The 13,856-nt window shown below is 39.7% G+C and overlaps 1 protein-coding gene across 6 annotated transcripts in view; it reads left to right on the top strand.

Moving 5' to 3' along the window:
- Positions 1–13,856, top strand: part of SFI1 (SFI1 centrin binding protein) — a 101,756-nt gene that overhangs the window by 43,020 nt on the left and 44,880 nt on the right. For all 6 annotated transcript variants that reach the window (XM_077761552.1, XM_077761555.1, XM_077761550.1 and 3 more), the window contains exons 7-8: positions 9,000–9,117; positions 12,202–12,304. In XM_077761552.1, coding sequence (XP_077617678.1) covers positions 9,000–9,117; positions 12,202–12,304 — 221 coding nt within the window. The remainder of the gene's footprint in view (positions 1–8,999; positions 9,118–12,201; positions 12,305–13,856) is intronic.

The raw sequence follows: 13,856 nt of genomic DNA, 5'->3' as shown, positions 1-13,856 counted from the left end.
GGGGACTGGACAAGAAATCTGTTCCTCAAAACCATTGATGAGAAAGGAGAGAGTTTCAATACTGCCAGAATTCTATAAACAGTGGAGCACAGAGTCTAAAGTTTTGGAGCTCCAGTGAGGAAGAAGGGCCATTCCCCAGGAAGAGGCAGCATGGTCTGAGGGGTCCATGTGCCACATGGAGAAAAGTGGTTCCCCTTCTTGGAGAGCATTTGGTAGAAGCTATACAGCCTCCCTGTGGGCAAAATTCCAGCAGATCCTGTAGAGCTGCAAAGCTTACTGATATTGGAATAAAGACACCAGAATGCAACAAGACCTAGTGCTGGCTGTGTGTTGTGATTTAACATAAACTCTTAGTGTCTGTCACTGTCCAATCATGCAACATTTTCTGGGGCAAGTCAATACCTGGCCATTGCTCCATGAGACACTCCCCTGAAGAATCACCTCAGGTCCAAGCCATAAGGGCCTCTGAAGTATGGGATTTTGAAGCACATCCCTATCTGAGACAAAACTCTGGAGGGAGGTTGTCACCTGGCTGGTAAACAGCTTAGACACAGACAGGGTAAAGGAGGGGGCCAGACAGAAGCCTGAGACAAAAGAGGAGTGCTTGATCATGTGTTTGTGAAGGCACGAAATTCCTGCACCGAAGACTAGAGAGCTGGGTGAAGCCATATTCACCTCTAGCACACACACAGATCAATCCCAGTGAGCTAAGCAGCACCACCAAGTGGAGAACGGAGCCGTTACACCAAGCCCCACCCACTTGTGCCCTCCAGGCACATCCCCCAGAAGACAAGCACAGATCCCTTCCACCTTAGTCTAAGGACTATAGTGTGCAGAGTTTCAGTTCTAGGGGAAACTGGATGTAATTTCATTTGGGTTTCATTTTGTTGGCTTGTTCGTTTTTGTTGCTTCTGTTTCTGCTTATGTTGTTTGCTTTTTCCTTTTCTTTCTCTGATACAGAGAGCAAATTTATTTTTTAGTTTTTTATTCTAGTTAATTTTACTTAAAAATTTATTATTTAAACTTTTTTTTGGTGTTTCTCTTTTTTCTCTTTTCTACCAAGCTTCTTTTAACAAACAGACCAAAACACACCTAGAATCTAGATTCCTTTATTTGATTTTTTGCTTTGTTTTTAATTTAAAATTTAAAATTTTTTATTAATTTTTTTCTTCCTCCAAAATGACAAGATGGAGGAATTAATTCATCCCAAAAGAAAGAACAGGAAGAAATGATGGCCAAGGATTTAAACAATACAGATATAAGTTAAATATCTGAACTAGAATTTAAAACCATGATTATAAGAATACTGGGTCTAGTCAGGGTGAAATTAAAAATGCTGTAACCGAGATGCAATCTCTTAATGGATGCCATGATGGCAAGGATGGATAAAACAGAGGAGCAAATCAGTGATACAGAAGATAAAATTATGGAAAATAATAAAGCAAAAAAAAAAGAGGGAAAGAAAGGCAAGAGATCATAATACAAGACTTTTTTTTAATGTTTATTTATATTTGAGAGAGAGCACGCATGAGTGAGGGAAGAGCAGAGAGAAGGAGACATAGAATCCAAATCAGGTGTTAGCATAGAGCCCAACACAGGGCTCGAGCTTAGGAACTGAGAGATCATGACCGGAGCTGAAGTCAGACTGAGCCACCCAGGTGCCCCGATCACAATACAAGGCTTACAGAATTCAGCAACTTATTCAAGAGGAATAACGTGCATATCATAGGAGTCCCATATATGAGATGAAGAGAGAGCAAAAGGGGCAAAAGGGTTATGTGAGCAAATTATAGCTGAAAACTTTCCTAATCTGGGAAAGGACACAGACCTCAAACTCCATGAAGCACAGAGAACTGCCATTAGATTCAACAAAACTGGACCATCACCATGGCATATCATACTAAAAATTCACAAAATACCCAGACAAGGAAAGAATCGCGAAAGCAGCAAGGGGAAAAAACTCCTTAACCTACAAGGGAAGATAGATCAGGTGTGGAGGAGTTCTGCCCACAGATACATGGCAGGCCAGAAAAGAGTGGTGTGATATTCATTGTGCTCAGTGAGAAAAATATGCGGCCAAGAATTCTTTATCCAGCAAAGCTATCGTTCAGAATAGAAGGAGAGATAAAGAGTTTCCCAGACAACAAAATCTAAAGGAGGTTTGACCATTAAGCCAGCCCTGCCAGAAATTTTAAGGGGGACTCTTTGAGTGGAGGAAAAAACAAAGCAAAATAAAACAGAGACCAAAAGCAACAAAGACCAGAAAGGACCAGATGACATCACCAGAAACATCAACTCTACGGGCCACACAATGGCACTAAATTCCTACCTTTGAATAATCACTCTAAATGTAAATGAACTAAATCTTCCATTCAAAGGACAGGATATTAGAATGGATTTAAAAAATAAGACCCATTTATATGCTGCCTATAGGAGCCTCATTTTAGACCTAAAGACACCTGCAGATTGAAAGTAGAGGGACTGAGAATCATCCATCATGCTAATAGACATCAGAAGAAAGCCAGAGTAGGGGCGCCTGGGTGGCTTAGTCGACTTTTGCTTAGGTCATGATCTCGCGGTTCGTGAGTTTGAGCCCCGCGTCGGGCTCTGTGCTGACTGCCAGCTCAGAGCCTGGAGCCTGTTTCAGAGTCTGTGACTCCCTCTCTCTCTGACCCTGCCCTGCTCGTGCTGTCTCTCTCTCTCTCTCCTAGAAATAAATAAATTAAAAAAATTTTAAAAATTTAAAAAAAGAAAAAAAAAAGCCAGAGTAGCTGTTCTTCTGTCAGAAAAACTAGATTTTAAAGACTGTAACGAGTTGAAGAAGGGCCTAATATCATAATTAAAGAAGATCTAGCAATTCTAAATACTTAGGCCTCCAACTTGGACACCCAAATATATAAATCAATCATAAACTCATTGATAAACTACAATAGTAGGGGATTTAAACACCCTACTTACAGCAAGGATAGATCATCTCAGTAGAAAATCAACACAGACAGTGGCTTTGGAATGATACACTGGACTGTATGAACTTAACAGATATATTGAGAACATTTCATCCTAAAGCAGCAAATACCCATTCTTCTCGAGTGAACATGGAACATTATCCAGAATAGATTACATACTGAATCACAAATCAGCCCTCAAGTACAAAAAGATTGCTATCATACCATGCATACTTTCAGATCACAACACTATGAAACTTGAAATCAACCACAAGAAAATATTTGGAAAGACCATAAATACTTGGAGATTAAAGAACATCTTATTGAAGAATGAATGGGCTAACCAAGAAATTTTAGAGGAAATTAAAAGTACATAGAATCCAATGAAAATGAAAACACAACAGTCCAAAATCTTTGGGATGCAACAAAGGCAGTCATAAGAGGGAAGCATATAGCAATCCAGGCCTTTCTAAAGAAGGAAAAAATGTCTCAAATACAACCTAACCTTACACCTAAAGGAGCTGGAAAAAGAACAGCAAATAAAGCCCCAAACCAGCAGAAAAAGGGAAATATAATAGAGATTATGGCAGAAATCATTGATAAAGAAATAAAAGAAAAAAAGCAGAACAGAGCAACAAAACTAGGAGCTGGTTTTCTTAAGGAATTAACAAAGTTGATAAACCTCTAGCCAGATTTATGAAAAAGAAAAGGACCCAAATAAAACATGAATGAAAGAGGAGAGATCACAACCAACACCATAGAAATACAAACAATAATAAGAGAATATTATGAGCAATTACATGCCAACAAATTGGGGAATCTGGAAGAAATGGAGAAATTCCTAGAAACATATCAACTACCAAAACTGAAACAGGAAGACAGAAAATTTGAACAGACCCATAACCAAAAAGAAATTCAATCAGTAATCACAAATCTCCCAACAAACAAGAGTCCAGGGCTGGATGGCTTCCCAGGGGAATTCTACCAAACATTTAAAGAATAGTTAATACCTATTCTTCTGAAGCTGTTCCAAAAATAGAAATGGAAAGAAAAGTTCCAAACTTATTCTATGAGGTCAACATTACCTTGATTCCAAAACCAGAAAATCCCCACTAAAAAGGAGAATTACAGACCAATTTCCCTGATGAACATGGATGGAAAAACTCTCAGCAAGATACTAGCAAACCAAATCTAACAATACATTAAAAGAATTATTCACCATGATCAAGTGGGATTTATTCCTGGGCTGCAGAGGTGGTTCAATATCCACAAATCAATCAACATGATACATCATATTAATAAAAGAAAGGGTAAGAACCACATGATCCTCTCAATAGATGAAGCCAAAATATAGCCTCTTTCTTGATAAAAACCCTTAAGGTAGGAATAGAGGGAACATACCTCAACATTATAAAGACAATATACAAAAGACTCACTGCTCGAGGCGCCTGGGTGGCTCAGTCGGTTAGGCATCCAACTTCAGCTCAGGTCATGGTCTCACGGTTGGTGGGTTCGAGCCCCGTGTCAGGCTCTGTGCTGACAGCCAGCTCAGAGCTTGGAGGCTGCTTCAGATTCTGTGTCTCCCTCTCTCTCTGACCCTCCCCTCCCCTGCTCACNCCCCTGCTCACACTGTCCCTCTCCCTCTCTCTCAGAAATAAATAAAACATTAAAAAAAAAAAAAAGACTCACTGCTAATCTAATCCTCAGTAGAGAAAATTTGAGAGCTTACCCTCTAAGGTCAGGAACACGACAGGAATGTCCACTCTCACCACTGTTGTTCAACATAGTACTGGCAGTCCTAGCCTCAGCAATCAGAAAACACATAGAAATAAAATGCATCCAAATTGGTAAGGAAGAAGTCAAACTTAAACTCTTGCAGATGACATGATACTCTATGTGGAAAACCTAGAAGACTCCACCAAAAACTCCTAGAACTGATAGATGAATTGAGCCAAGTCACAGAATATAAAATCAACATATGGAAATCAGTTGCATTTCTATATGCCAATAATGAAGCAGCAGAAAGAGAAATCAAGGAATCGATCCTATTTATAACTGCACCAAAAACGGTAAGATGCCAGGAGTGAACCTAACTAAAGAGGTAAAAGATCTGTATGCTAAAAAATATACAAAGTTTATGAAAAAAATTGAAGAAGGCACAAAGAAATGGAAAAACATTCCATGCTCATGGATTGGAAGAACAGTTATTGTTAGAATGTCTATACTACCCAAAGCAATCTACATATTCAATGCAATTCTTATCAAAATAATACCAGTTTTCTTCACAGAGCTAGAACAAACAATCCTAAAATTTGTATTGAACCAGAAAAGACCCCAAAAAGCCAAAATAATGTTGAAAAAGAAAACCAAAGCTGGAGGCATCACAATTCTGGACTTCAAGCTGTATTACAAAGCTGTTATCATCAAGACTGTATGGTACTGGCACAAAAACAGACATATAGGTCAGTAGAACAGTAGAGAGAACCCAGAAATGGACCCACAAATGTATGGCAAACTAATCTTTGACAAAGCAGGAAAGGATATCCAATGGATGAAAAACAGTCTCTTTAGCAAATGGTATTGGGAAAACTGGAGTGACATGCAGAAGAATGAACCTGGACCACTTTCTTATACCATATACAAAACCAAACTTAAAATGGATGAAAGACCGAAATGAAACATGGGAAATGATGAAAACCCTAGAGGAGAACACAGACAACAACCTCTTCAGCCGTGGCCACAGGAACTTTTTACTAGACCTATCTCCGGAGTCAAGGGAAACAAAAGCAAAAATGAACTATTGGGATCTCATCAAAATAAAAAGCTTCTGCACAGTGAAGGAAGCTGTCAACATAACTAAAAGGCAATCAGCAGAATGGGAGAAGATATTTGCAAATGACATCTCAGATAAAGGGTAAGTATTCAAAATCTGTAAAGAACTTATCAAACTCCACATGCAAGAAGCAAATAATCCAGTGAACAAATGGGCAAAAGATATGAACAGACACTTTTCCAAAGAAGACATCCAGATGGCTAACAGACATATGAAAAGGTCCTCAAACATCACTCATCATCAGGTAAATGCATATCAAAACAGCAATGAGATTAATACCTACCACCTATCAGAATGGCTAAAATTAACAACTCCAGAAACAACAAATGTTGGTGACAATGCAGAGAAAGGGGAACACTTTTGCACTATTGGTGGGAATGCAAACTGGTGCAGCCACTTTGGAAAACAGTATGGAGGTTCCTCAAAAAATTAAAGAGCTACCGTATGACTCAGCAGTTGCACTACCTAGGTATTTATCCAAAGGATACAAAAATGCTGATTTGAAGGGGCACATGCACCCCAGTGTTTATAGCAGCATTATTAGCAGTAGCTTAAGTATGGAAAGAACCCAAATGTTCATTGACTTATGAATGAATAAAGATGTGGTATATTTATACAATGGAATATTACTCAGCAGTTAAAAAGAATGAAATCTTGCCATTTGCAACAACAGGGATGGAATTAGAATGTATTATGCTAAGCGAAGTAAGTCTGAGAAAGACAAATATATGATTTCACTCATATGTGGAATTTAAGAAATGAAACAAATGTAGGGGAAGGGAAGGGAAAATAAGAGAGGGATGCAAACCATAAGAGACTTTATTTTTAAAAATTAAGTTTACTTATTTATTTTGAGAGAGGGGGAGGGAAAGAGGAGAGAGGGAGAACGAATGGGGGAGGGACAGATAGAGGAGAGAGAAAATCCCAAGCAAACTCTACACTGACAGAGAAGGCCTTGAATCCACGAACTGTGAGATCATGATCTGAGCTGAAACCAAGAGTCGGACACTGTACCCTAATAAGATACTCTGAAATACAGAAGATAAACTGAGGGTTGCTGGGGGGATGTTAGGTAGGGGGATAGGCTAAATGGGGGATGGGCATTGAAGAAGGCACTTGTTGATATGAGCACTGGGTTTTGTATGTAAGCCAATTTGACATTAAATTATATAAGTCAATGTGTGTGTGTATGTGATGAATCACTAAATTCTGTTCCTGAAGCCATTATTACACTATATGTTAACTAACTTAGATTTAAGTAAAATGAAAAAAATAGTTCAGAGTATCTTTATTGATTCTCCAGTGTACTCCATTATGATTAGACAATAGACTTAGTATGACATCATTTCTGTTTTGTTAAGGTTTGTTTTATTTTGTTTCAGAACATGCTTTATCTTGCAAATATTCTATATTTATTTGAGGAATGTGCGTTCTTCTGTCTCTTATTTAAAGTTTTAATGAATACAGCTATATTATGGGGTAGAAAGAAAAGTCACTTAAATTCTTCAGATAAAAAGAGTTGTTTCTGACATACGACAGTTGACTCAGGCTATACCCACAGACCTCAGGAATGTCTTTTCACTCTCATACTATTAAGTGAAAAGGTAACAAGTACTTTCAGGTCTTTGGGAAGTGTGGTTCTCAAATTTTCTAGAATCCTGACACAGACCATTAATGCAGATTCTGGGGTACTACCCTTAGAAAATAATAGCTTGAATTTATTGGAGACACTTTTCGTAGATCTCATTTACCCTTGGCAAACATACCTTTAGGGGTGCCTGGGTGGCTCATTTGGTTAAGCGTCCGACTTCGGCTCAGGTCATGATCTCGTAGTTCGTGGGTTCGAGCCCCGCGTTGGGCTCTGTGCTGACAGCTCAGAGCCTGGAGCCTGTTTCAGATTCTGTGTCTCCCTCTCTCTCTGACCCTGCCCTGCTTATGCTGTCTCTCTGTCAGAAATAAAACTTAAAAAATTAAAAATTAAAAAAAAATACCTTTAACGAAGGCACCATTTTATAGATGAGGAACTTGTGTGAAGTTACTCAGCCCAGTGACAAGTTCAGTTTTCACACCTTTTGTGTCTTACTCAGGAAGCCAAACTCTAAACCACAGCAGCATTGCCCAAGGGGCCTAAGGAAGCTATATGTTGTATTCTCTGTGTTTTGACTTGATTTGTTAATTGCTATGAAATAGAAAAAAAGCCCTTGTCCTACTGACCACATTTTGGAGAAAAATCCTGAAAAAGGTTGACATAATTTTGTTTTCTCCTTTGTGTTCTAAAAAGAACAGAAATTAACTTCATTAGTGATGGCTTTCATAATGAAAATGGCATTTCTGTGGGGCGCCTCAGTGGCGCAGTTAAGCATCTGACTTTGGCTTAGGTGATGATCTCACGGTTTGTGAGTTCGAGCCCCACGTTGGGCTCTGTGATGACAGCTCAGGGGCTAGAGCCTCCTTTGGATTCTGTGTCTCCCCCCTTCTCTGCCCCTCACATGCTCATGCTCTGTCTCTCCCTCTGTCTCTCAATAATAAATAAAAATGTTTAAAACAATTTTTTTAAAAAAAAGAAAATGACAATACTGCAAAGGGACACCTATGGACCTTTGCACTTCCCGTATCTAGTAAATTCTTTCTTTCAGGATCACTACTGGTCCTTTTTATTCTGCTTTCCGAGCAGATATAGAGTATCCTTTTCTTTTGTCTTGCTTATTCTACTTTACAATTACTATTTCAAGCAGCAAGTTTTAGAATATAATTCTTTCTCATTTAACTTTATACTGTGGAAAATTTTACGTGTCTACAAAATTGAAAAAAGGAATAATAAATCTCCATGTACCTGTCACTCAGCTTCATCAGTTATCAACTCACACCAATCTTACTTCTCTGCTTTTTTGTGTTACTTATATCATTTCATCTGTCAATATTGCAGAACATATATCTAAAAAGGACTTTTAAAACAGAAGCTTTCTGAACAATGTAGTATATTGACTTTCCTTTAAGTGGTCTGTAAATGTCATCACTTACAATAGCTATTCTTCACCTGTCCTTGTATCATTCATTTTGTAGAGCTTCACAATTTTTCCACCAGGGGGCACTTGAAGGCTGGATGAATTCAGATATTCAAATGGAGGGGTGGATATAGAGAGCCCTTGAGCTTCTATATAACCCAGAGTAATCTATCATCTCTCCCTACTCCTTTTTTTGAAACCTTTTTGTGCATCTAGATGCAAAGCAAAAGATGCGGCAGGCCTGGAAGTCCTGGCTGATCTACGTGGTTTTTCGTAGAACCAAACTTCAGATGCAGACCACCGCCCTGGAGTTCAGGCAGCGGAGTATTTTGTGGTGAGTGTGTTCAATTGACCTGCAAATCAGCAGCTATCATTTTACCTCTCTCTTGTTTTACGCACCATAAATACCCACCTTAGGGATGCCTGGGTGGCTTAGTTGGTTAAGCATCAACTCTATTTTTTTCAGCTCAGGTCATCATCTGAGATTTGTGAGATCTGAGTTTGTGAGATCGAGCCCCCTGTTGGGCTCTGCACTGACAGAGTCGCTCCTGGTTGGGATTCCCTCTTCCCTCTCTCTCTGCCCCTCCCCTGCTCTCTCTCTGTCTTTTTCATAATAAATAAACTTTTTTTTTTTTTTTTACAAATAGTTTATTGTCAAATTAGTTTCCACATAACGCTCAGTGCTCATCCCCACAAGTGTCCTCCTCCATGCCCATCCCCCCCTCCCCCCCACATCCATCAGTCCTCAGTTTTTGTCAGCATTCAAGAGTCTCTCATGGTTTGCCTCTCTCCCTTTCCCCCACCATTTCCGCCCTTCTTCTCCCCCTTGTTCCTCCGTCAAGTTCCTCCTAATCCTCCTATACGTGCAAACATATGATATTTGTCCTTCTCTGCCTGACTTATTTCGCTCAGCATAACACCCTCAAGGTCCATCCATGTTGCTACACATGGCCAGATTTCATTGTTTCTCATTGCCATGTAGTATTCCATGGTATAGATAAACCACATCTTCTTGATCCATTCATCTGTTGATGGACACTTAGGCTCTTTCCATGTTTTAGCTATTGTGGAGAGTGCTGCTATGAACATTGGGGTACATGTGCTCCTATGCCTCAGCATTTCTGTATCCCTTGGGTAAATTCCTAGCAGTGCTATTGCTGGGTCATAGGGGAGTTCTATTGTTAGTTTCCTGAGGAACCTCCACACTGTTTTCCAGAGGGGCTGTACCAGTTTACATTCCCACCAACAGTGTAGGAGGGTGCCCGTTTCTCCACATCCTCGCCAGCATCTAGAGTTCTCTGATTTGCTCATTTTAGCCACTCTGACTGGCGTGAGGTGGTACCTCAGTGTGGTTTTGATTTGTATTTCCCTGATGAGGAGGGATGCTGAGCATCGTTTCATGTGTCTGTTGGCCATCTAAATAAACATTTTTTTAAAAAGCCCACCGCAGGGTGCCTGGATGGCTCATTCAGTTAAGTGTCTGACTTCAGCTCAGGTCATAACCTCATAGTTCAAGGATTTGAGCCCCACATTGGGCTCTATGCTGGTGATGTGGAGACTGCTTAGAATTCTCTTCTCCCTCTTTTTCTGCCCTTGCTCAACTCATGCTTTTTCTTTCTCAAAAACAAATTAATATTTTAAAAACCCACCTTAAAACAGTGTGTCAAACATAATTAATCCTTAAGTAATTAATCCTTAAGTGTATTTATTGACAACTTGTGCAACTATACTATCAGGTTTTTACATAATAAACAGTAAAAGTAATTGAGAACTTACTGTGTTCTAAACCCTGTGTTGTTTGTATGTGCTAATTTTTTAATGTAAAGTGTCATTTCATCATCACCATAAACTAACATAAATATTATTATTGTAAAGATTAAAATACACAGAGTCTAGGGGCACCTGGGTGGCTTAGTCAGTTGAGTGTCCGACTCTTGATTTCATCTCAGGTCATGATATCATGGTTCATGGGTTCAAACTCCACGTCGGGCTCTGCACTGATAGCATAGAGTCTGCTTGGAATTCTCTTTCCTTCTCTCTGCCCTTTGTCCACTTGCACGCACACACTCTCTCTCAAAATACATACATAACCATAGAAAAAAAAGATAAACAAGGGGTCTCAGAAGGGTTGAGTAATTTGCCTGGAATCATATAAGTTGTAATTGGCAAAATCGGGCTCAGCTACCCATATTTCTGATGCCAATGCCCATTCTCTTAACTGCCCAGTACAGCATTTCATCAGTGTGGTCTACAACTTGGAGGGGTATGAGTTAGTTGACTTTGAAAACCAGACATGTGTAACAATGAGTTGCTTTATAATGGGACTGATCCCACTGGATGATGTCTTTGGTTGGTCCTTTGGTGTCCTGAATGGCAGCATATTAAAAGCTCAAAAGAGCTGGATCTTCTAATGTAGTATGGATAAGAGCAGAAGCTTTGCAGCTAAACTGACTTGAGCTTAACTCCATGTTCCCACATGTATAGTTGGGTTCTTTCACTTCCACATTTCACTTTCCTCATTTGTGAAATAGGCACACCTTGAAATATCTTTCAGAGTTGTCATGGGAGATAAATATGATGACATCTGAAATATTTAGTATGGTATCCAGAACATCAGTACACCTAAAACTTCTTTTTAGAATTTAAATTATTTAAATAACTTAAATTTAAGTTATTTAAATTTTATTTGACAAAAATTTTTGAATGCTTAATGAGTATGCATTTCTATTAGAGTCTATGGGGGATATTTTTACATACTTTTATTTATTTATGGGGGCTTAAAGTGTTCTTAGTCCTGTCCTGGATGCTGGGGCTGAATTCAGGCAACTTGTAATTCCCTAAGTGCTTAAAACGGTAAGTAGTAATGCAAGATAGCTTGAGATTTTGAAGTGAGTGATGCAGCTAGGCATGGCCCAGGTTAGGATGACAATAAAAATTTTGCTAGGTTAGAATGACCAAAGTGAGTGCTTCTGTAAAAAGCAGAGGTTGCAAACTCTCATTTCCTCGTTACTATTTTCCTACAGCAAATTAGAAAATAAGCAGAAAAGAAGCCAGGACTGGAGAATTGAAAACCATGTTTTTTTGTGATTTGTTCTGTGAAATCTCCTGAATTTTTTTTTATATTGGCAATAATTCATGTCTTTAAATGTATGTAGTTCCAGATAGAGTATATCTGTAGTTTCTAAGACTGGAACTGACCTTAGGAACCATCAGTTTCTAGCCCTTAATTGGCTGTTCTAGGACTCCTTGTTTTTTTTTCAGCAGTGGCTCCAACAGATGTCAATCGAGATAGCGCAGTGAGGGAGTAGGGACTTGACCTGAGGGTTCGAGGTCCAGCTCTTATTGACCGACCTTCTTTTTTCTGAGTGGCTTTTTTTTTTTTTTTAACTGGTTCAGTCTTTGGTTTGTTCTTTGACAGGGTGTGGTGGAGCCACTGGAGGCAGCAGCTGGGACAGGTCCGTGTGGGCCACGCCCTCCATGCATCAGCTGTGAAGCACAGGGCCCTGAGCCTCCAGCTGCAGGTGAGTGCAGCAGACTCTGGCTTCGGTGTCTTCTGTCCATGTTGTCAAGCCCCATACCCACAGAGGATAGGGTTAGACTCCCAAGAAGGCGACTGACCATCATGCTGCTGCCTCTCTCCTGAGCCCTCCCTACAGCTAAGGGGGTGTCGTGGCAGGGGGGTGGAGGGCAGAAGCAACATGGAAGGCTGGGCTCAACGGATAGAGGCTGCTATTCGGAATATGCTAGGGGCACCTGGGTGGCTCAGTTGGCTAAATGTCCAACTTCGGCTCAGGTCCTGATCTCGTAGTGTGTGAGTTCAAGCTGCACATCAGGCTCTGTGCCGACAGCTCAGAGCCTTGAGCCTGCTTTGATCCTGTCTCCATCTCTGCCCCCACCCTCCCACTTGGGTGCACGGGTGTGCACGTGCTCTTTCTCTTTCAAAAATAAAAAGCATTTTAAAAATATGCTTAAATGTGATTACCAATGGTTTGTACAGTACATCTGCTAATCATGGAGCTGGCAAGGCATTTATGAATTAGTTATAAATATGATTAAAGAAATAATGGTATATTCTTTATTTCCTTATTACTTTTTTCCCTACAGCAAATTAGAAAATAATGAGGGCAGAAAAGAAACTGAGACTGTAAAGAAAACCTGGCTTCTAAATATAATTTTGCTTATATTAGAGGTTTCTTTTGAGGAAGCTATAGCTTTTGGTCAGTAATAAAGGCCTAACATCTATACTAAGACTGTGCTGTGGTGAAGCTTTCTTATGACCTTTGATAGACTCTGAGTGTCTGTCAATTCTTTGGTCTGCTGAGTACTTCTAGGGCTGCCATGTCAGTTACAGAGAATAGAACAGGGACTAGGGAAAAAAAGAAGTGACCTTTATATAGGAGTATATCTTTTTTTAATCTGACAAAATGTTGCATTGTCAATGCAAATGTTTGCAGTATATAGAAATCACATGCAAATAGCATATACAATCATCTAGGTCAGAGGTCCACAGACTGGCCCACACGTCATATTTGGCCTGCAGTCTGTTGTAAATAAAGTTTTATTGGGATGCAGTTATACCTGTATTGCCCAAGGTTGCTTTCAGGCTACAAGGGCAGAGCTGAGTAGTTCCCACAGAGCCTGTGTATCATGCAAGTCTAAAATAGTTATTAATTGACTTTGAAGAAAAAATTTGCTCAAGGCACCTGAGTGGCTCAGTTAATTAGGCATGCAACTTCGGCTCAGGTCGTGATCTTGCAGTCCGTGAGTTCAAGCTTACATTGTGCTCTGTGCTCCATTCTGCCACCATCCTTCCTCAGAGATGGTCTCTGCACTGATACAGTTATCATTCCCTTGTGGGGTTTTTTTTTCACTTGTAGAAATGTGTGCACACATACCCACAAAGAAGAAATGTAGTTAGGTTCTATGTAGTTAGGAAATTGATGAATGGTGGCACACTGGACATTTACTATGCAGCTTGCCTTTTTTATGCAACAGTATATTTTTAAGGTGTACCTTGTAGGTACGTAGAGATCTATTAACTGTACACTATGCCATTGTATGAATAAGGCACAG

This window comes from Crocuta crocuta, unplaced genomic scaffold (assembly GCF_008692635.1).
Source record: "Crocuta crocuta isolate KB4526 unplaced genomic scaffold, BGI_CrCroc_1.0 scaffold348, whole genome shotgun sequence".
Lineage (NCBI taxonomy): Eukaryota > Metazoa > Chordata > Mammalia > Carnivora > Hyaenidae > Crocuta > Crocuta crocuta.
Note: the sequence above shows the minus strand (reverse complement) of the source record. Positions and strands in the feature narration are given on the sequence as shown.